Here is a 23,838-nt window from a genome sequence, read left to right as displayed (position 1 = left end):
TAGGTTTCCATGTACAGCACTAGAAATGGCCACATTTTTCAGCACTTTGCTCTGCACACTTATCTTTCAGATCTGTCATGCAGACCTATTAAAAAAATTGGAGTATACTTAAGCATGAGAGAACATTTATTTTACAGCCCTTAAAACTGTCTCAGCATCTTTTGTCTTAGAAAAGCAGGAAGATTGCTTCTGAAAAAAATGTGATTGATGCCTTTATGCTGTATATATATCAAAGGACTACTTTCTTTACACAATATGAGATTATTTACAACTGGGAAACCAGGACACTTAGTTAATTAGGAGCTCTTGGTAAATGTCTTCCTTCTTCCTTAGTAGTTCAGCTGGACCCACGTTTTCCTATCAGCTTTGTGCAAAGCATAGTTCATCATAATTAGGACACCAGCTATATGTAGAAGTTAGGGTCATCTAAACTTCATAAACAGCACCAACAGGGAGTTCATGCTCTAGGTGTTATTGACATTACCATATCAATTTGAACCAAAGTAATGGATAAAAATAATTAATATTAGATATACAATCCTAATGTCAAATTTTGAAAGGAATAATTATTCTCTGAATTTAGTCTGGTTCCTTCTGAATCAAAGGAAGCTAGTCTCTTTTTTATAAAAATACTTTATTCTCTGAATTCCTTAAGTTTTACTAATTTTTTCATGAAACTTTCCTATTGCAAGCTGGACTAAATTTAATTTTTTTTTTTTGCAAACACTAAATGCCAATCTGTTATGAGCTGTTTGAAATCATGTTTTCTATTTCAACTGTCCGCTTGCTTGGACACAATGCTGATTTCATTCTTAGTCTTCTGTGTTTCTTTTTTCCCTTGTTTCTCATTCTTGATTAAAAAAATGAGGGCAAACAAAGCTACAACATCTGTATCTCACATGTTTACAAGTCCATTTCATTAAATCTATGAGCTGTCCAGGATTTATGTGTAGCATTTTGTACACTAGGTGTAACTGTCAATAGGAAAAGTTTAATCTAATAGGGATTAAAAAAAAATCACTTACTTGAACTTCCTATAAAAAATTAATTTCTTTAAACAGGTATTTTGATCCCTGCATTAACAGGGTACACAATTCTCTTGGAGCCAAGCTCATGGTTCCAGGCATGCATCACACAGTGTTATTGCAAACTTGGCAACTAAATCGAGGGAAGAGATTAATGTGCAGTGTGGTGGCTGGACATGTAAGGTCCAGGAATCGGGCTTTAATTTAGAGTTCCCAGTATGGCTTGGTAAAAAATAAGGCACACTGCTGTGGTACTGTAATTTCCGCTGTTTAGAAAAACAGGGCTTGCTCTTCATCATGAATTGTTTTTACTTTTGAAGTTCATTAATTTCCCTGACATAGGCAGGTGGCTTGGTTATAGTAGGGTTATTTGGGAAAGCAGGGTTCTTCTGGGAGAGTGAAAACTGTATGGTTTATTCTACAGTGAAGCCTTGTTTTGTCAAATTCCTTAGCTGCTTGAGATTAAAGCTTGGTGGCTTAGCTAAGCATTCGGGTGAATGCTTTGTTTTTGCTAGCTTTCCTTCATATCTGGCTGTGGGGCATCTTGCAGACAGGCTTCACTTGATAGCCACTTTGTGTGGAAGGCAACAAGGGAAGGAGGAATGTGAATAGATATAAACTGCTCTGATTCTTTACAATCCACTCAAGGAAATATGCTCAAGAAGCAGGTCAGAAAACTCTTTTAATATGAAAGGAGAGGCACGCATTTCTTATCATAAAACTATTATGAATGTATTTATTAAACCTGAACTCTTCATTTGAAATCAAACATGGTTGTCTGGAGGGGGAGTGAAAAAAACCCAGACCCACTGGATCTTACTCTAATTGTAATTATATAGGTGATATACAAAAGGCGAGCTCATTGTGGGATACAGTGAATGTCTTGATGCTGAAGTTTTTCCTTTTTGTACAATGAATTTCAGAAGATGTTCAACTTCTGAAAGAGAAGAGAAGGGTAGAAAGAGAATGGTACCTTCTATGCCCTATGTCTTAGATGGAACTCATAGGTCAGCTAATGTTTTCAGTCCTAACATTAGGAAAGGAACAATTTTTTTTTAAAAAAAGTATTTATTTACAAATTAATTTTATAATTTTTATTAAAGTTAGGATTCATACCATATGCACAAGCTCAAGTCAAGCTCCCTCACACAGATTTTTTTTTTCTTTCTCAGATGTTTAGCTTCAGAAATTTTGCTTAGTAACATTTGTAATTTGGAGACAGGTAGGAATTAATTAGGTTAATTTTCTTGTTGCCAACCCAAAATTTGTACTTCAACACCAAAAGACTAATTCCCCAAGCTCAAGTTTTCTTCTTAGTGATTTATCTCTGTTTACAGATAAAGCAGAACACTGTAATACAGGGCAGATAAAGCAAGGACATTCTGTACTCATTATATTTTCAGTAGAGTCAACAGATAAATGCCTGTCATAAAAGAAAAGCAATTTATTCTTGAAATGATCTTTGATAGCTAGGCATTTATATTCTTCATGGTTTCTTGGTAACCATTTCCAAATGTATCAGCATAATTAATGGAATCTCTCAAATATTTGAGAGATGAAAAGTGATCATTTTTATGCAGAAAAAACAGAAAACAGATTAAATGAAGTTCACAAAAAAATTGTTATATAATTTGAATTTGGAACTCCCATCCTTTCCCCTTGTCTTGATAGATGTTTTTATTTTCAAACATTCATGAAATTTATGGATCAAATCGATTCTGCTCCATCTGAACAACCCAAGATACACTTGATACTATAGACAAACCTAGGCGCTTTACTAAGTCAAGCTGTAAAGTTTGTTGATGTTTTTGAAGGCACTGTGTGAGAACCCCAAGTTCCCTTTCTGTTCAAAATTTAGACAATTGAGTGAAACCTTTCACATGAAAATGAAAAGGAAAAAAAGACAAATTAAGGTTGTGCTCTGTGTTGTGAATGAAAATTGTCAGGTTGAGATAGAACCACTGAAGTGCCCTATGCTTCTTGTTGCCCCTGTAAATAATGTTTCCTTTTTTTTTTTCCCCACTCTGTTCCATGACATCTGAGTATTTAATTCCCTCCAGCTGCCCAATTTTTTCCAGTGTGCTCTGAATTCAACTTTATACCACTGGAAGTCGTACTGTCTACTGTTTTAATGTCCTCTAAGTGAAATACTTAAATTGAATAATAGAGAAGCTTAAATGCTCAGTTTTAAATTGAACGGATTGAAAGTTAGAAAATAAAATCCAACAGACTTCATGTGTTTTTTATATCAAACAACAGGCTTTTCTTTTGTATTTGCTGAAAAAAAATGTTTTAAGCAGTGGCTTATACTATGGAAGAATGATAAAGTGCTGCTTAAGCATCTGTTCACACAACTCTGTTGCTTGGTGAGGGAAAAAGCCTTAAGACCAAAACATTCAAGGCAAAAACCTTTTTACTGAGAATTTGACTCTTCAGACTCTGAACTGCAGTGCCTTTGTCCAGCAAAGCACTGAAGTCCATGCTTTTCTTTAAGCTTGTGAATTCATTTGATCTAGTGAGAAGACTGTATTGACACACTTACTAGGCTTTCTGGAAGATGCTGGTTGCATTTCTTTATGCCATGCAGGATGAAGCCCTGACTTAAAGAACATGCTGTCTAGTTCCGATGCTATTGTTATTCTGCTGAAGAAAATGTTTTAATGTAGCAATAGGAATGGTTTCTGACATTTTCTTTGTTCTGAGGGTTTACTCACAGCAAAAAGAACCCTTCTGCGGACACACAATAGTTTGATGATTAGAGTACTCAGCTGAAGAGAAAAGAACAGAGGTTCAAATCCTTGATCCAAACCAGACTGAGCAGGGAATTGAACCTAACTCTCTAGTGTCAGAGATTAGGGTATTCCACTGGGATAACAGCAAGCCAGGTTTCAACTCCCTGCTCTGTCTGGTTTGAATCAGGGAGTTGAACCTCAGTCTCCAACATTTCAGCTGCATGCCCTCATCACCAAGCTATTTGGCCAAAATGGTATAGGGTGTTTTGCTCTAAAAAAAAAAAAAAAAAAAAAAAACAAACAAAAAAAAAAACAAAACAAAACAAAAAAAAAAACAACAAAACATTGAAAAGCTCATTTTGCGCCAGAGTAAAATATAAACTACCCAATCCTTACTATTTCCAAATGATGGAATTGTTGTTTCCTGGCCAGGCTGAGAGACAACTACTTCGTTGTCACATACTGAGAGTGCCAGAAGCAATAGGAAGATATAAAACCCTTCTGTCCCTGCAAATGCAGCTAAAGATGCAGAGATTCAGCCATGTTATCCATATGGCTTTGGCAGAAGTAGAGAAAACAAAACCACCAGAAGCCAGTTCATGTGAATGCCAGAGCTATCTCAGTGAATCACAGTTTTGTTTGGAGGAGAATAGGGGAGGAAGATTAATATTCTGTCAGTGTTGTTGGAGGTGTCTGTGTCAGCGCACAGGCTGTGAGTTTGCTTGGAACATCAAGCAGCTCTTTTCTCCACTGGTTTTCATGTCTCTCTTCTCTCTCTTCTCTCCAGTTTACATGCTTTTCTTCTCCTTTCACTGCCCTTACCATATATTCATGTCCTTCCCACAAAAATTGTTCTGGCTTAAGCTCTAGTCTTTGCAATGACACACATAACTGAAACTTGTAAAATCCTATTAAAATATGCTTATATCAGTTGATAGAAATTGATGGGTTGTAACTGTTTGTCTTTTTCTTGTAATCCATACATACATATTGAATTTCTTGACCTAATCCTAGGCATTTTTAAAGATTTAAGTTGTTTTTTTTTTTCTGATCATTACATTCTCTTCTGGCTCCTGGTTTTAACCAGCAGTAGAACACCAAGTGATTTTTGACAATCTAGCATGTGAACCCTTTTATAGTCATCTGAATAGGGCTTGTTTACCTTAGTCATGTGAAGTTCATAGACTGAAAGTCTGTATGTCTTGGAATTCGCAGTATTGGGTATCTGTAAGTATCCATACTTGGATGGACTTCTAGCTTTGAATAAGAGTTTTTTACATTCATTTGCTTGCAATGGCAAATGACCACTGCATACTAAATCATCATCGGAGTACGTGCATTTATACCAAAGAATTATTTCTGGTAGAGTTAGAATGGAAATGTGGGGTGTATGAATTACAGTGTCATTATTTCAGTTGCCTTCTCCAACAGGCAAGCACTGTTGCAAAATGCGTGGCTGAAAGCCACGTTAGTATACATGCCCAAGAAAGACTCAGTTTTGCTGGGTCTGAGCATTTGAGATGCTGCTGCTGTAGACTTAGATTGAATTTTCCCCTATCCCCTTCAATACCCAGGGCACAAAGTTATAAAGCAATGTCTTATTTCCATCTCTCTCCATTCACTCAGCAGCACAGAGTAAGACACCTGAGAACCTTGCTTGTGTGTTTCTATTGCTGTGTTATCAACAAATGAGACTCCATGGCCTGCTCCATGGAGCAGTGTGTACAGGAAATGGTACACACACACCGCCGTAACTGTCTACACTGGCTCAGTCTTGCAGCACGCCATGCCATGTCAGCCTGTGTATAAAATAGGGTCATGTTTGTTTGTAGACCATGTCTGATGTCTGGAGGGGATGATAGGATATTTCTCCCTCTCTCTTCGTTTCCTGTAGAGTTCCACAGTCAATAAGCCTGACTGGTTTTCACATTTCAATAACCTCTCTCCTCAGCCCTTTTGGATATTACCTCTTAGTACCAAGAGTCAGTTGACTCTGAGGAACCTGCTTGGCATTACACTTCATGATATCTGCTGAAGTTGACAGGATGGGCTTCTGCATATATGCAAGGAAATCCAGTCCTTGGCATGGCTGCAGGATATCCTTAGTTGAGTACCTGTCTGAATGCTGGACATGTACAGGGGAAACAGGCCACACTGTGCCCAATGAAACCCGCCTGCAGCGTAGTGGTTCAGTGTCCTCATAATCCTTAATAGAGTGTTATCATGGCATTGGATCTTCCTGCTGTAAAGCGACCCAAGGCACTTTGTAATCAAACTGCACACTGTAAACTGTTTTACATAAAGTCAGCTGCATTGCATCCTTCCTGGACTTTAGAACCATAATTACATTAATCTCCATCCTTAATTTACTCTATTGTGCTTCTGTCATTGCAGGATCTCTGCTACCAAGTAGGACATGTTCATTTCCTCAGTGCTTACTGTAAATTGCAAATTAAGGGTGGCATGGTTAACTCTCAATTGCCTGCTTTTTGTGGGATTAAATCCAGTTCATCATTACTTGAGCATTTAGTATATTATTGTTTAATGAGGTACACAGTACTACATTTGACTTGGAGAATCTTTTCCAAACAGAGGTCTATTTGCAAAGAAAGTTGGTTTGAGAACCTGCTGTAGCTGCAGAGACCTCTGTCAACCCTGGAGAAGTGAGCTGGGTAATGTTGAATTAGGAGTGGACCATCATCTTTAATTTAAATAAATAGTGTCTAATTATTAAAGCCTGGGCCTATTCAGTCTGTCATAGTATGCCCACCTCCTTCAGCAGGATCTAGGGGCATTTCATTCTTTTGTAATTTCATACCTTGTAAGAGTTCCATAAGTTGTATTTATGTTTTTTGTATTAGTCGTCTTACAGCCTTTTGTCTAGCAAAGGATGAGCCAGTGAGATTTGAAATGATATTTCCAGAGGAAATCTATCATGTTTAATGGAAAGTGTCCAGAAAGGTAACACAGATCCCAAATTAAAAACCGCATAAAGAGAAAGGGAGATTTTTGTGATGCCAGGTTTCCAAGCACTGTTTCATTCCATAGTGTTCAAGTAATGCTTTAGTGGTACTTGCTGACTCTTGTTTCACTTCAGTTACTTCCAGGATTTCCATTTTATAAACCTCTTTTAATCACTACTGTAAAAATCCATTCTGATTCAATCAATTCAGTATATAGTTAAAGTTCAAAAAAATAGCCATGATTGCCTGCCATTAATTCTAGCCTCCCTCTGTACTGGATATCCAGTTTCTAAATCTGTCACTTGCCAGTTATGGAAGGGAGGGAGAAAAAAGTAATCAGGTAAAACTGTGAAAATTTGTCTCTTAATTCAAGTTCAGTACTCACAGGTAAAAGCAAAATAAAGCAAGGGTAAAGACTGATATTTTACGTGACTGCTTGCAGTATTGCTAGATCTTCTTCCTCCTTTCTGCTCCCCCCTTCCTCATCGTTTTTTTCCATCTCATCCTTTACCATGCAACAATATGCTTTGTGCCCTGGTAGCACTTAGTTTTGCTTTTGGTGGTTCTGCCACTGCTTTTATTTCCAGATTCAAGAGACACCAAGTCACTGCATCTGAAATACTGAAATCTGAAATACTCCATTTGTGTGCCACAGGTTGGCATTGCTCTGTACCATCTCTTTTTGTTCTTTTTTAAAAACAAATCAAAACAACCCCTAAAACAAGGAATGTACAGTGTTTCAAAGGTGTATTTGAGAAGATCCATCACGTACAAAAAGGTATCTTTATGTAGAGTGCTAATCTACCATCTCCATCCATCCTGTGTTATGTATGATTGCACAAGAATCACACACAGGCATGAAGGTACCATTCTGTGCACGGGGACTCTTAGAAAATTACTCTAATGTGCTGCTGGCCCAACAGCTCTGAATTTCCTTCTTCTGATTTAATTACCATTGGTTCTTAGCATCTGAATAAAGACCTTTTTTGTGGCTTTAGAGGATAGTGGGTGCTTTGAGGATTTTCAGCTTGTTGTGGTTTGACATGGAAGTGAATTTTTTTCCAGGAAGTTGGGTCAAACCAATCAGTGGTCAGGTTTGGATAGTGGCACCTGGAGTGACCACTGAAAGTATGGACACGCCTCTGAGAACACAGGGGGTTAAAAGCAAGAACTCCCAGGAGAACTGTCTCTTTGGTTCCGGTCAGAGACTGCAGACTCTCCCCTGCCCAGCCATGGGCTGGGTGGGGGAGGGGAAGCCATGCGGCCTTATCCAGGTAGGCCGAGGGGCTGAAGGTCTGGAACCGAGCCAGCTCCTGTGGATGGAAGGGTGGAGAGAAGCAGAGATGCCTTTGTTCCCCCCCCACACAGAGGGAAAGTGACAGAGAGCCTGGCGGCACCTGGAAATTTGCCGGCAGAAGAGAAGGAGAAAGGGGGGGGGGGATGATGCCCAGCGTGGGAGACAGGATGCTGGACCGAGATATCAGCCGTCCAGGGAGTCTGAACTTTTAACCCTTTCCAGGAAATGAGGGCTTTGTAAAATATTACTCCTCCTTGATTTGTAGTGGAAGAGAGACAGTCCGGGACCTAACGTGTTAGAAGAAGAAATATTTAGGTGGAGGAGATGATGAAGTAGCTTTTGGCTGGACTTTTCTTATTAGCCATGGACTGAACCAAAATCTCCTGCAATAGAGACTGCATTTTAGGGGGATGCAGTGGTGACCCAAGGAGACCTGCTTCAGCTTCTAACAGCACAGGAATGGCAAGAACAGAAGAAAGATGAGGAGGGAATGGTGATGCCCTCTGTCTTCGGGAAAGAAGATGATCTCTGTTCTTGGACCCTTGGCCCCAGGGGAAAATGGGGGGGACTGTAGTCCCAAGATGAGAAGCTGAACTGTTGTATCTTTGGGTCCGTGGCAAAGCATCCTTAAAGGAGCCCTATGAGCAGTCTGTCCATGCACGGTGGTGAGAGCACTGTGACATGGAAAGGAGAGTGTCACACTGGCAGATTTTCTCTGGGAGGTTGCCATGTGTGACATGGAAACACAGGAGGTGGCAACTGTGTTTCCTGGGGGGTCTGTGGTGCAAGAGAGACTTCTCTCTCCCTTGATAGCTTGAGTATTGATTATCTGAAGGGTGGTAATTTGATCAGGAATCCCGGGTGATGTTTCATGGTGGGTGTTTTAGGAATTGGGAGGAGGAGGGGTGTTTTAAAAGGTCTTCATCCTGGATTTAGTTTATGTGTTTTCTGTAGTAGTAGTATTTTAATAAAGTTTTTTTTTTCCCCTTTGTTATTAAGCTTGGGCCTGCTCTGGTCTGTTGCTGATAACATCTCACAGCATTTATTTGGGGAAGGTGCATTTTCATGGGGGCGCTGGCATTGCGCCAGTGTCAAACCATGACACAGCTTATGCTTCCAGTGGTAAAAGTCTCAGTAAAAGACAGCCAGAAAAGTTAAAATCAACATCAGTTTGTAGAAAAGGCTGTTTTTCATGAGGGTTTCCAAGAAGCAGGCTGCTTAGATTAATTAAGTAATGTGAAAAACATCCCCACTAAGCCAGGTTCCCATAGTTCAATTTTTGCATCAAGAGACCAGAATTATGCACCTTATTTCTGAGGTCACTTCCATAATTACAAAAACGTACATTCTTTGTAATAGCTTTTCCTTTTAATGGATATTTAAATGGAGATAATTAAATATGTTTTCTTTCATACCCTTCTCCTGAGAGGAAACATAACAACATAATGAAAATACAAGTAAATGGGAAGTAATAAATATCTACTAAAAATAACTGCCTTTTTACTCTCTAAGCAGTATTGTTTGCTATTTGTTAAGACTCTTAGGGTGATAATGGGGAGATTCTGATGCCTGTCATACTATATAAAACTGGATTCCAAAATATTTCAGTTTAATAAGCTATTCTTAAAAGTGTTACTGCAGTCAGAGGTACCAGCTGTTTATCTCATGTCCAGGCAGTCATGGAATATGGTGTAGCAGAAGTATAATGTTTTGAAAATCAGATCTAGTTGCTTTTCTCTTTTACACATTTTTTGGTACCTTTCTAATTTTTAAACTTCTCTCTGTGTCCTAATCAGTGGGATGATTGACTTCTGTCATTGTACCAGCACTCCAGTTAAATGCACTTTGTTTCTTCCACTGGAGCTCAATCCACATGGCTGCATTGCAGGTCGTGCTCAACCTGAGAGGATGAGCCTCTAAAGGCTACAAGTTGACATTGGCACAGAGACTGTGAACCTAAATGCTCAGAATGTCAGATCCTTCACAGCATACTGAGATGTCTTTGGTCTCCAAAAGTGAAGTAGATAATGTAAGCATTGACTGACAAATAGAAATATCAGTTTTCTTGTATCCAGTCAAGCAGCAAAGAGACACAACTCCTTATGATCTGAATGTTCAGACCTTTTTCTAATTTGCAGTCAAACCTAGAATGGTAAAGGTCTACAAGAGAATGTTTAAGAATGGCAAATAAGATCCAAAGACTTTCTCAAGTTTGGCATTGATTTTTGGCTGGATGGCCTCTGAAAGGATTACCATGTTTCAACTGATTCATCGCTCCGTGTTGTCACAATGACATCTCAGAGCTGTTAGCAGCAAGAAATTCACTTCTCAAAAGCCTTTAATGGAGGGAAAACCAAACTAAAAAGTGGTAATCAGAAGTTAGCCATTTCACATTGCCTGTCTTATGCTTTGATTATCTGATTTTCTTTTTCTTGTTTAGTAATAATAGTACAGGAACTGAAATAAATGTAATGGGCTGTTTTTCCTATCAACAAATGCCCTAGTCTTTGTCACTCAGTTGCCTGCAAAAGCTGCTTATAGGATCTTGTGTTTCTGCTATGAATATTATCCCTTCTTTCTTCCACATTTACCCAAAGAATAGGAGAGTAGTTAGAGCCTAAATCTATTTGTAAAACAGACATGTATAGAATTAATCACAAGCTGTTTAACACGACCAGGGAATATAAGTTATCTGTCTGGGCTTCCTCACTTAATAGGGAAGAAGTGAAACATTTTAAGGGAGATTCTCTTCTATTCTAAGGGGAAAAAAACCTCAGGTAGCTGGGATGAATGCCTTCTGAATAGGTTCCTTTATACTGAGCTTAAATAACTATTGTGGGTGAGACATCTCATTTCAGCAGGCTCAAGTTCAACAAATCCCCCTCAACAAACTTTGGTATGATATGAATGTCTAGGGTGAAGGGTAGGGCTTTGGGAGAGCATCCTTTGTTAACTCTTCAGTGTATGTGTCCCTTGAAATTAGAATAGAAAGATATTTTTTAAATAGTAACAACAAATTAAATGCATGTTAAGAACTGAAATCTGCTTACTGCACTTGCCGAGAAGTAATACTTTTTTCCTGTAAGACATGGAGATCTGGGACTACAAAGCAATGGATCAGTAGCCCCCTACACCTAATAACCACTGTATTCTATTTACTTATTTTTGAAATTTGAGTAAGGACATATGAAAGAACATTTGTCTCCGAGCTTAACTTAATTCTTTTAAATTGTATGAATGTTTAAGAGAAAAAATAAAATTATAAAAAAATTGTAATACCTGAGGGATGTTAACAAGGAGAGGTAATAATGTCCTCAAGCCTTCAAGGATACAAAATAAGAAGTAGATAGTTTTTGTCTGTGAGAAGTTACCAGAAGCTGCAGTGAGGGAAAAACTGAAATGAGGCATAGAGTCATGGAATCAGAGAATTCTTAAAGCTCGAAAAGACCTCTAAGGTCATCAAGTCCATCTGTTAAATAAAATTTTAAAGGCATTGACTTTGTCAGTGAGACATGATTTGAGACCATGATTTTTACTAATTAGTAGAGTAACAAATTTCACTTCCCAGGCTCATATTTTGAAGGATTTTTTTTTTTTTTTTGGAAAGTGAGTCAGGAAGAGCTCAGAAAGTTCTCCAAAAAGTGAGGAGGCCCCTCAGCATGTCTAGATAAATGCAAACTTGTGGTTCACATGGATCAACAGAAATAAACTCATGACTGTACATATATGTGTGTATAGAATAAATGTCCGAGAAAAAATGTTTTTGTTTTATTGTCTGTTCTCACAGGATAACCAGTAGCACTGAAAAATTTTGTTAAATTCTTTTCTTCTGTATAACACTGTTTTTCAGTGAAATCAAAGGTACAAATGAAGCATACATAGTTCTGGTCATTTTGCTTTTTGGCAGATCAAAAACTTACCTGGAATCTTTAGAGATATTTCAATGCTAATTGTATTTGAGTGCACTACTAAGCTTTATGTTCATATTAGCAAACAAGGAATAAAAAAGAAACTTTAGATTTGCTCATTGGAAGCTTTCATGCCTTTAATAACTTGAGTGAGTGACTCAAGACAGTTTCCTTTCTTGCAGGAAGATTAATGTACAATCCCTTTTAAGGTGGTAAATCTCTGTTAGATTCCCATTTTTACAAAAGTGAACAAAATTCTCTTCTAGCTGTGACTTCAGATACGTTGTAAAAGATAATCTTCCAAGACTGGCAGTAGTAGATTATTATCAGCCAAGTAGAGAGCTCCAAAGCAGTAGGGTGCATATTTTAGAATGTTTATGGAAAACCTCCCCACAGATTAACTTCAAAAATCCATTCTCAGTGCTAAAAGTAGTTATGTGTATAGATAGATGTGTGTACATGAGAGATAAACTCCATAATGATGATTCTCCGATTTCCTTTACATTATAGCTGACATGAGGTGTTTGTGTATTCCTGTCATTTGTTGTATGTATTTGTTGGTCTAAGGTTTACTCTGGGTAACACTATCCTTAAAGCAAACACTTCAGTCTACATTCTGAACCTGTATGTTAATTCCATGTGGTTTCAGCTTCCACCCTTTAACAACAAATTACTATGTATGTAAGCTGTCAAACCCACATAGGATAGACAGCTGCAGAAGAACAAACTAAAGCCTATAAACCATAGCAAGAAGCATAAGGCTCCCATAAGAGACTAGTCTTTCCCTTTCTGTATTTAGCCCAATAAGAGTGAGTTATTCATTACAATCAAGCTAAAGCTCCTCCAGTCTTGCCATCCACAAATATGTTGAAAATTAAAGCTCAACTTGAAGCCTCCAGAGAATTATTCTGAGTTAGTAACACCTGCAAAGAACAGAGAATTTCACTGTGGGGTAAATTGCTGTGTGATTGCCCACAAGTCAGCAAAACTTATAATTGGGAGAATGTGAATATTTTCTCTGTATTTGGCTGATGAGGATTTTGTGGCGTGTCATTTTACGTTAAGTAGTAGAGTTGTAATTTAGAATGCTTCACAGCAACTGACTGTGTTTAACAACAATTTTTTGTATTCTATGAGATTTCTATTGCTGTCAACTCTTATTGCAACTTTATGAAATACACATTTAGCAACCTTTCTTATTAGGGAAAATTGTCAGAGACAGGCTTTAAACTGTGGAATTTTCTTCCTGCGATTTCTTGTGAATTTAGAAGTTGATACTTTCCCCTGCTTAGCTGTATCTCATAAATGGCAAGCTAAGTGAGGATTTTGATCTCTATATCTGTAGTATATGTACACTCAGCAGTGGAAACTACCTAAAGCAGATTTTTTTTCTTCCAGATGTTTTAGGAATACACTCATAAATAATATGAAAAATTTGTGGAGCTCCTAAATCAAATTGGATATTGTCATTATTAACTATGCAAAAAAAGGAACACAGAAAGAAAAAAGTCAAATTGCCTTTGCTCTATGTTGTGCTGCATTGTTACATGCTGAGGTCTTATTTTCTGCATTTTCCACAAGTCCTATATCAATGCACAACTTAAGTTCAGAGCAGAATTTAGGCTTCTTGGTGAATGTTGGTAATAACAGTTCCAACACAAAATGAATAAAGCTCATAACATTCAAGATAGGCCTACACAGAGAGCCTCAGACAGACTTTTCACCTGTCCTTTGAAGGGAACCAGCTCTGGCCCACAGTGCTGTCCTTGCTAGCAAGAGGTAGCGCTGAGCTCAGTGGGTTGCTCAGGGACTTAATTGCTTGATTCATACAGGTTGACATGCTGACACAACTGATGTACCTGCTGCATGGGGACTGCCTGCCCTCTACCTGCTCATCTCTGGACAGATGTGCTTTTGTGGTTTGCAAAATTATGTGACCTCATTTAAATCACAATGCACAATTTACTTCCATGTCTGGAATACCTGAACCTAATTTGGCAGCAAACTCTTTGCACTAGAGAGTATGCAGTGAATGGAACCTGTTGGTACAGATTTCTGTCTTTCCCTTATTAATATCTTGCCACCCTTCTAACTTTCGTTCCTTACAAGGTAAATTGAAGTGCTTGCCTCACTGAACTCAAACCTATAGTTATAGCAGCTAGATTGTTTGGTTTTGGTTTTTGGGGAGTTTTTTTTCATTTCTTTTTTCTCTTTTTTTTCCAGTTGTGACATGAAAAAACTCACAACCAATTAAATACTAAGGAGAAAGGGACATATCTAACAGAGTGACAACTGCTTTCATATGTGTACTTTTAGAGCAGTGAAACTTGCCTCAGTGAATTCCTTTTATATACCTTTTACTGAAATAAAATACCCATGGTGCCAAAGGCAAGGAACTCATAACTACATGAATGTGTTAGAAAATAACTTCTAGTGAGTACTCCTGCTGTACATAATAGCTGAGCTATTCTGACTGCAACACAACTAAGGGCTAATATAACACAGGTTTATTTCCTTGGATCAACATGGGATGTATTAAAAAATAATTTGCTGGGCAAGATGAAGCTTTTCAGGCTCCCGTAGTCCTACTGCCTGCTCCAGAGATTGCTGAGAAATGTAATAAAATACCAAATCCCTACTGACTGACTAATCTTACTTTTCCACAACACTTCAGAATATTTATTTTTTTCACTTTAAAACAGAACTACAGTAAGTGGTTTCCAGCACAGAATTGTCTGTGAAAGTCCTGCCGTAGGCTCTAGCTTCCAGCTTGTAATCTCCCTGTCACTGGTCATGGATCATCCTATACTTCAACTCATCTATTTGGAGGGTTATAGGAAGACCTGATGTTTTAACTCAGGGCTCCAGGGAAGAGGAGGGAGGAAGCAGGTGTATTGTATAATACAATACATATGTGCTTGTCAGAGGAATTTATCTGCTCCAGCTGTGCTGCTTGACGAGGGGATCTTTCAGTATATATTTATCTGACATATTATGTGTACAAAATATGCTATCAGTTTCTTTCAGAGAAGAACTTTGTATCATGGGGAATGTGATTATGAGGATGATCTAGCATCAGCATAGGCTCTCACTGTATGAACCAAAGTACCAACTACCAGCAGCTGATTGGGCTAGGTGCCATATAGTGCTAGTTAACCCCTGTCCAAGAGGAAAGGGAAGGACACAAGGAGTTGGCTATCATTTTACAAAGAGGAAAACCAATACACTGAAAATATGTGTGTGTCGAGAAAGCCAGTGGAAAATAAGAGGAGCAAAAGTGGAAATCTGAAATAGGTATTGTGTTGTTGACTTCTAGTCCATGTTTCATGTACATGAGTCATGTACAAACTTTTATGGCTTCAAAGCAGTTTTTTTCAAAATGTGACATCCATGTTAAAGACATCTGAAAGAAGGAAAAATAATGGCCAAAAATTAAATAGGGACTCAAGGTATGCAAAACAAATTCACACTTGCTTTAGTTCAAAGGGTTGTTTTTTTATTCCTGCTCTGTTACAGATATGTACCTGAATTTAAGTGCTTGTCTTTGAATTATGTTATGAACATGTCCACAAGTTATGGAAATTTGCATACAGGGAGTAATATCTATCTCAAAGTCTAAACTATTGTTGGAATCTAAGTGTTGTAAAAACAGGTAACAAGAAAAGAAATAAAAAATCTGATTTTCTAGGTTGTCCTGGGGCCAAGAAGAATGAGTTCCTAACGAGTGTTTTGGATGCATTGTCCACAGATATGGTGCATGCAGTCTCTGATCCATCACTGTCTTCCAGCCGGTGGGTTTCAGATCTTTTTGTGTGTCTTTAAAAGCCTTCTGACAGTGGTGAACAGATTGTTGAGGGCTTTGAGGAGCCTACATAAAGGGTGAATTTCCAAGAGCCTATCTATGACAGTTTACTTCAAAGTTACCACCGTGGACTATGTTCACTAAACAGAGATACATTTGACAGATGAATTCTCAGCAGCACAGCTCAGGGTTTATCTGTAGCTGCTGGTCCAGCTGTGTGTCAGTCTTTGTTCTCCTCTCAAGGCTTTATTTCTTGAATGTGTGCTACCTTCCTGATTCATATTCTTCCTAGTTGCTTGCAAAACAAACCAATGCTATCAACAGTCACAAGTAGTGTTAAAAATGTGTAAGTGCTGTCAAACTTAGGGCAGCTGGAGGTCAAGTACTTATCTGAGGAGACAGCATTTATTTTTATAACTTATCTTGTAATTCAATACATTTAGGTGTTGTAGCTCTAAAAAATCCATCATGGGTTGTAATAGGAACTTTGGTATTTGGTAATGCTGATTGTTGATCAACTTCAGTTGGTTACTTTACACATTTAATGCATCTGCTGACTATGAAGCAATCTTTTTTATTTCTCTCTCCCCTTTTCTCTGTTTGAGGAAATTTAAGGAGAAAGCACTGTTTGCTGAGTATGATGCTGTCCTCAACAGGGTTTCAAAGAGTACTCTAAAAGCAGATTCTAGCCCTTAGTGTAAAATTTAGGATATTGTTGGTCAAAGTGAAAAAAAGAGGGATTCACTATAAATTAGTGTCCAAAACTGGGAGTTTTAGATAACAATGGTGATGACCATCTGACAGTGATGTAACTATTCTGAAATAAAGGTATTAAATATCAGAATTAAGACTAAATTATCTTTTTTTTTCTTGTTCCAGTGTTTCTGAGCCTGATCCAAATCATACTTTGGAAGAGAGAGTCGTCCGTTGGTATTTCAAACAGCTAGATAAAAATTCCAGTGGTGATATCAGCAAGAAGGAAATCAAGCCATTTAAGAGATTCCTAAGAAAGAAATCAAAGCCCAAAAAATGTGTGAAGAAGTTTGTGGAATACTGTGATGTGAACAACGATAAGTCCTTGTCAGTTCAAGAATTGATGGGCTGCTTGGGAGTAACAAAAGAAGAAGGTAAAGCAGAAACAAAGAAACGCCATAGTAAGAACCTTTTCTCTCTGTCTTTTTCACTAAATTCTTCAAAGCTTATGAAGCCCGATACTTATATGTGCCAGAGTTATACAAAATAAAAGAATACACCTGTCTGCCACTAATGCTGCTATAGCTTAGGGCAGATGGCAAGAAAGTTACTTCTGGATCACTTTGCTCCAACAGAATCAAAAACTTCCCGTTGATTCTAACCATTAAATGTATTGTGGTAGGAAACCTAAGAAGATATAATAACAGTCATCAAAAAGCCAGTTTAGTATTATTATAGAACTGTGTTCTGAGTGAGTGGAAGTATCACACCTGTGCTTTTTGGATTCCTGGAACGAAGCACATGGTTGAGCTTTCTAATGAATTCTCATTTCTCAAAAGTGGTTTAGAGATGCAGAGAGGAATGTGGTCATTTGCCAAACAGGTGGAATAATGGCTAATACACAGCCACCTTACCTTGCTGCCAAACTGGTAGGAAGGGGAGCAACTAGCTACAGAGTATAATAGTACTTGCAGAGTTCAATCACACAATTCCTGAAAAGGGGAAAAAATATATATAAAAAAAGCAGTAGATCCCCATACTTTAAGAAGTTGTGGAAGAATGAATATAGGTAAATTGTTTTGTATGGTACCTTAAAATGAAGCAAGGACAGTGGAACAAATTGGTTGTATTCAAGTCTAGAAAAAGAATACTGCAGAAAGACAGAAGAGACATTTTACTAATGAAGTAAATTGTCTATGGATCACATTAACAGATCTCTCAAAACAAGTATTGATCAGATCCAGGACTTTTTTTCTGTGGCTTTTTTTTTTTTTTGTGGACCTCATAATGATACCTTCCAATTTTCATTTAGATGATGAAGGTTAAAAAAATGCATATGAAGGTGGATGACTTTTGGTATCTTTATGCTATGAATGTGGAAAGTGAAACACTTCTGTCCTGCTGCAGCAGGCATTCTTAGGACTTATTGTGGATGAAATTTGGGTCCAAAATCACTACACAAGAGGTAAAGGAAAGCCATAGCAAGACTGAAAACAATCCCCATTTTTTTTGTCTTCATATTCCAGTAGAAAAGCCCCAAAAGATTAGGATAAACCACCTGTTTTGGAAATAAAAATTGTAAGAGGCATAAAATCATGTGAAGATCCCATACAGATTTGGCTGAAGTAAAAATTGCGACCACCATAACTGAAGTTCTAAAACAGATCTTCTGCAAAAAAAATCTATTCAATAATGAGAACATTCAACTTTGGAAGTGAAAAAAAAATCTCAGAAGTTTGGCATTTAAAAACTAATGGTATCCAGTTGGAAAAAAGTTCCTAACCAAATCATCGGGTTGCTTTACTAGAAGTACCTAGTTTGAAGGACAAGGCAATAAAAATTTCTTTCGTTGGAATACCATTATTCTATTTTGTTTCTCTTACTTGATAATTAAAATTTCCTTTCTGATACTCCTTTCACTTGCACAAATGAAAGCAATTACCACTTCACTGCAGTTAGAGTTACATCTCTAAGAAAATATGAGACTCTTGTCACCTGAGGTGTCAGAGCTGAGCTAAGGAAGTGACTCTGTATCATTTTGTGTGAGTCCCAAGTTTCTTGTGTGAGAATAATTTGAAGCAATATAAAAGCCAGAGAGTTGTAAAGTATGTTTTCTGAAGGGGGTACTAGCTGCTGTAGCATTATTCAAGGTTCAGTTTTGTTTACCTTAGTTCCAGTACAGCTTGTTTGACTCATAGACTGACATGGAAAACTGAGAGAGCAAGTTCCTCCCTAGTCTTACAAGTTTGCTTGGGAAGATTAACGGGCTAGCAAATACATTTAGCAGTTTGAGGGTTTATTTTCCCCTATTTTGGGCACTGTCTTTGATTGTGAGACTAAGAAAGTTTAAAAAACAGTGATAATCTCGTCATTTCACAGATTAAATGTGAACAATGTTTTTGGTTTGTAGAACTGTTTATGTGCACTATCTTTAATCAAAGTGAATACTTTCCAGACAGTCTGCTTGTTCATGCTTCGTTACTGCCAAGGATAATAGACTATATTTACTACTAAAGATCTAGTAAGTTTGAAATGCTCAACCTTGACTATATGCAATCTTCTAAGCAAATTTGACATGTTAACTGGCAAGAGATGTTGTTCAACTTTCATATAACTCCTTGAAATAAGCAACACCTGTATTGAGGAAAGAAAAAAGTAGCTGTGTCAACGAGAGATCTGAAATATTTTATCTCATTTATTGAAAGCTGTGCACTTACCCTGCTCTAAAAAATACCTTTTCAGAATGAGGGCTTCAGTTCTTGAGGATAACTTGCAAACCGTATTTGTAATGTTTTCTTTCCCTTCCTTTAGCGACCCCTAGAACCAACACTGAGAGCACTTCATCCAGCAGGCAGGTGAGTACTGAGGAGAGCAAGATCTCCATTTCTGCCTCTCCTGGCTGAATTTATTGGGGTTTTAGCAGTCATCATTGCAGCTTCAAACTGATTTAATCTGCTATTTTGCAAAGTTGCCAGAAAAATGTAGAGGAACATTCCAATTAATGAATTTTAACTTAAGTTCTGTATATGGAAAGCTAAATCAGTCAATTACAGGTGCAGAGTAAATGTGCATAATTTGCAAAGTGGATTAGGCTTGCATGTGGAAGTTCCTAGAAAACTGTATACTGACGTATAGTACATATATGATAATTTGGTGAGTGTAATTGAGCCCTCATGAGTCTTCTGCATTCCTGAATGACAGCATTCCCATACACTTTTAAATGTGCACTGCTTCATCTTCATTTAACTTTTACTTTAGCTGAATTCTGTCAGTTTTTCTTGGTGTCACACTATAGACACATATTGACATTTATTGAAATGAACAAAGCCATGCATTTCCCATGCCCTGTGAAAATCGATATGTTTCACAAACCCCACTGCATTATTATATCATGGTTTTAAGCAGCTTTTAAAATCTTAGTGCAATGAAAAGAGCTGTCACATTCAAATGCCTTTGCTGGCTGAGCAAAATATGCTGAAGAACTAGGATTTGCATCAGTCTGCTAATCTACGTTTAAACTAAAATTGCAGAATGTTTTGAGAAAATAAAATGTCAAGTGCTCTGACAACATAATCTGTGACTTTCTTTTGGCTCAGTTTTCTGCAAAGACTTGATCTTGTTTTTTCAAAATAGCACCTCCATGCTATGGAGGTTTGGCTCCTCCATGGAGGTTTGGCTACTCAAGCCATTCAGAGCTGCAAAAGGCAAAAGAAGTAGAGCTTTTTAATGAAGGTGCACTTTGAAAAGGAGAGACTCCAGTAAAGGCCAGGTAAATAGGTTAAAAGAAGTGGGGTTTAATTTTTGTGTGTCTATTTTTATAACCACTTTTTCTAAAGAAAATTTTTCTGGCCAATATTGTCATATTTTCCTAGTACTTTTGCATGGTCTTGTAGGAGGGCTTGTGAGTCCAGTGGTTTGAATGGGCTAGCAAAAGAGTTATCTTCACACTGTTCTTATACCTCACTATTGTATTAGTTAGAGGACTTAAATTATTAATATCTACAAAAATGTCAGTAAATTATGAACTGGTTTAAAAATTATTAATGTAACTATATTATAAGAACAGCTCAGGTAATGCTGCACCTATGAAAATAGGAATTTGGCTAAATATACCCCAAAACCCTAGTTGTGGTAAATGTCTTCCTATCTGTCATAAAGCTAGATTAATTTGTTAGAAACTGAACCCGAGGTGAACCTACCCACAAGCCAAGAGAAATCTTCCTCTCCAAGTTGCTCGTTGATTTGTTTCCTTTGTTTATCTCTGCGTTGTTTGTTGTTAGGTTTGCACTTCCTAAGGCAAGCCCAGCATTGGTTGTGGTTTTTACCAGAGACCTCCTACATACCTTTGATGGAATATAAAATATTCTCACAGCTACAATAATGTGATAAGTTTATTTGTTTAAACAAGTATTTGTGGTCTTACTTTTTCAGGTTTTCCCCACAAATCACTTACACCTTAAACAAGACAGCCTGAAAACAATTATCCTTTCAGAAATCCAGAGAATTCAGAGGGGTTATTTTAATTATATAATGGCAATTACTGGCACACGTGCATTGCACTTGAAGCATGACAAGACTTTTCCCCTTTCTTGTAATGTGATACTGACTTGTGGAATTGGAAATAAAAGTATCCTTAGAACATCTATGTTCTTCAATTTTGTCCAATAATTTTGCTGACTCAACATCAATTATTTTAAGAGCTGTTGCTGACAAATGATAGCCTTACATTAAGGCTGGCTAAGAAAACCATCTGTTGACAGTTTCATACTCGAACAATACATGGCTGCAAATGCACAAGGTGGTTTTCATCACAGAAGTTCTCACTTGAAAGGAAGCTACTGAAAAGCATAGAAACTGCTTAAAAGAAACCACCCATCTGAGAAGGCCTGATCAGATTTGCACCACTCAGGAGACACACACTCAAAAGCTTACTCTCTACTTATTATTTAGCAGCAGTTTAGTTAAATATATGCTTATGTGTGCTTTGGCTTTTCACATTTGTTGAGAAAACAACTTAATGAAAGAAAGCAGATAGGGAAACATACCCTAATATGGTTACTGCAGCACAGCTGTAGTTGCTCTAGAAGAGATCAAATAGGGGATGGGTCTGACTGGACTCGGGTAGTGGCCAGGTACATTTCCTTGCTCAGCTCCACCCTGTCCAACAAACACACACATACATGCAGACATGCCATCAGTGTTGCTTTTTGCAGCCTAGCAAAAAGTTTGTAAGGAAACCACAGATTGCTTGTGAGAGTTCAGCCAGCAGCCCATTCTCATAGGAATCCCATCCTATGGGATCCTATCCTATCCCATAGGAGGATAGGAGCATACCATAGGAGGTATATTGAACCAAGGACTTGCCCAGGCAGTTGCTAAAACTGTGTGTTCGACAGGTATGGATTTAAAGGGCCATAGGTAAGTAGTCAAGATATTGCTCATACCCTTGCTCATAGGTCCCACGAAGGACTACAGGGCAGGATTTTTTTTTTATTCCCTGTATATATTTATGTAGAATTCTCTTCTGATAGTGGCATATGAGCACTGCTGAAAAATAGAGATAGAATTTTATGTTGGACTAATTGAAAACATCATTAATAATGCAATTTTTCCCAACTTCCTTTCAGCAAGTTTCGAAGAAGCAAGGGTGAACACCTTACTAATCCAAGGCAGATCTCTTTGACCTGTGGGAGATTTCCGCACCAAAAGGCAATAAAAACAACTGTAGTATTTGCACTTTGTACTTAAAAATGTAAATTCACTTTGTAGAAATGAAATATTTAAACAGACTTTTTTTTTAATCTGTGAAAAAGTAATGGCTAGTTTTGAAAAATTATCACATACAATGTATGTGTATTCTTTTGGTGTCTAAAATATGTAAAACTTTTGGAGATGTAAAAGTTTGCATTTAAACCATTTTTTTAAAAATAGCTTTTTGGCAAACAGTAGCACAGAAACCTGATTCTATGTATTTTTGGTTTCAATAGTATACCTTATTTTTCTTAATACTGTCATTTAAGTAGAGTTATGCTGAAAAATCTACTGTATTCTCAATTTTGTCCAAGCAGTGTTGAATGTTTCAGGTTTGCAGGGCTGAGAGAATTGTGTAAATTGCTGTTTATTTGGTTTTGCAGTTTTTTACTGAACAGATATTTCATTGGTGGCAATATTTTATTTCATTTTATTTTTATTGTAATTTAAGCTTTCCAAAGATCATACAATGAGAATACAACCATTAATGGATTCAAAAAACAGTTATTCTACTTGGGATGCTTATAGAACAATGTATCCTTTTATCAATTTTTGAAGTGCCTTTATTAATAAGTTTTGGTAGGATTTTTCTCCTGTTTGCTTTCACTTGAGTTATTAATACAGCAAATCAAAAAGGAGTAAGGTAGATTGTAGTATCACTCCAGTCTGGTTCAGCCTGGGCCTTAAAGGCATGTTTCCATGGTCAGTGCAAAGCAGGAGCAGAGTTTGTATGGGTCACAATTGTACATTTTTCTATTGTGACAGGGAAGGATAAGCCTTTCTCCTCTACACCTAGCTACCCCTATAAATATTTTGGCTTGCCTGGGGGCCCACTAGAGGAGGGGCTATTCACGTTGCCCCACCTGTAGCTTTTTTTTACTGACTAAAGAAACTTCTTGAATATTTTCATACTTTCTCCATAATTTTTCCCCCCAATGCTTTTTTTCATATGTGTGTCTGAGGTGAATAAGAACTTCGGATGTGAATCTAAAGCAGGGGACCCAAATGAAAAAAGGTTCTGCTCTTGAACAACTGTGAGTTACAAGTATCTGGGTTGATCAGTGCAGTGGTAGAAGGACTACTGGCATCTAGGAGCTGACATGAGAAGGCAGGAATGTAGCAGCAAGCAGTGATTTCATTATGGTTTGTTTGAATAATGTGTAGGATCTAACATGTGACCAACTATTCATAACAGCACCCTGCTTGAGTTTGTACCTGGAAAAGCTTTTTGTGAATCAAAAGGTATCCTTTCAATTCCAACATGTTCTGAAGTAATAGGAAACACTGTATGCAATGGAATTGTATCCCAGAAATTGTGTACTCTAAGCTTTGGCAACAGGAGAAACCAAGGCAATTGTGTGTTATCTTGTATTTTGTTTTAAAAAGTATTTGTTATCCTTTTATAATGTTAAACGTTGAAATTAATCTTCTTTATAGATTAAAGATTAGTATGTTATCAAACTATGCTGGTGACTTTTCTTTCGCAACACAGAGAGACTTGTTTGGAGGTAAATATACACAGTGTTGACTTCACCACTGATTTGAGTTTACAAGAAACCTCATGACCTCACATTGTGTCCATCTACTTCCCTTGCCTTTATTGAATTCTCTTTTAAGATCATTCATATCTTAGTCATACCATTGCTTCCTTGAATTCTCCATATAGC

At 37.5% G+C, this 23,838-nt stretch overlaps 1 protein-coding gene across 3 annotated transcripts in view; it reads left to right on the top strand.

The window, feature by feature from the left end:
- The window catches only part of SMOC2 (SPARC related modular calcium binding 2), a 149,522-nt gene extending 125,889 nt beyond the window's left edge, over positions 1 to 23,633 (top strand). For 2 of the 3 annotated variants that reach the window (XM_053974025.1, XM_053974023.1), the window contains 4 exons: positions 15,614 to 15,716; positions 16,607 to 16,881; positions 19,232 to 19,275; positions 22,048 to 23,633. In XM_053974025.1, the coding sequence (XP_053830000.1) occupies positions 15,614 to 15,716; positions 16,607 to 16,881; positions 19,232 to 19,275; positions 22,048 to 22,071 (446 nt within the window). In that variant the 3' untranslated portion in view covers positions 22,072 to 23,633. The remainder of the gene's footprint in view (positions 1 to 15,613; positions 15,717 to 16,606; positions 16,882 to 19,231; positions 19,276 to 22,047) is intronic. The other variant, XM_053974024.1, reaches the window with a different exon arrangement.
- Positions 23,634 to 23,838: the final 205 nt, after the last annotated feature.

The sequence above is a fragment of the Vidua macroura genome, chromosome 3, assembly GCF_024509145.1.
Source record: "Vidua macroura isolate BioBank_ID:100142 chromosome 3, ASM2450914v1, whole genome shotgun sequence".
Taxonomy (NCBI): Eukaryota; Metazoa; Chordata; class Aves; order Passeriformes; family Viduidae; genus Vidua; species Vidua macroura.
The sequence above is the reverse complement of the archived record's forward strand: the minus strand, read 5'-3'. Positions and strand labels throughout refer to the sequence as shown.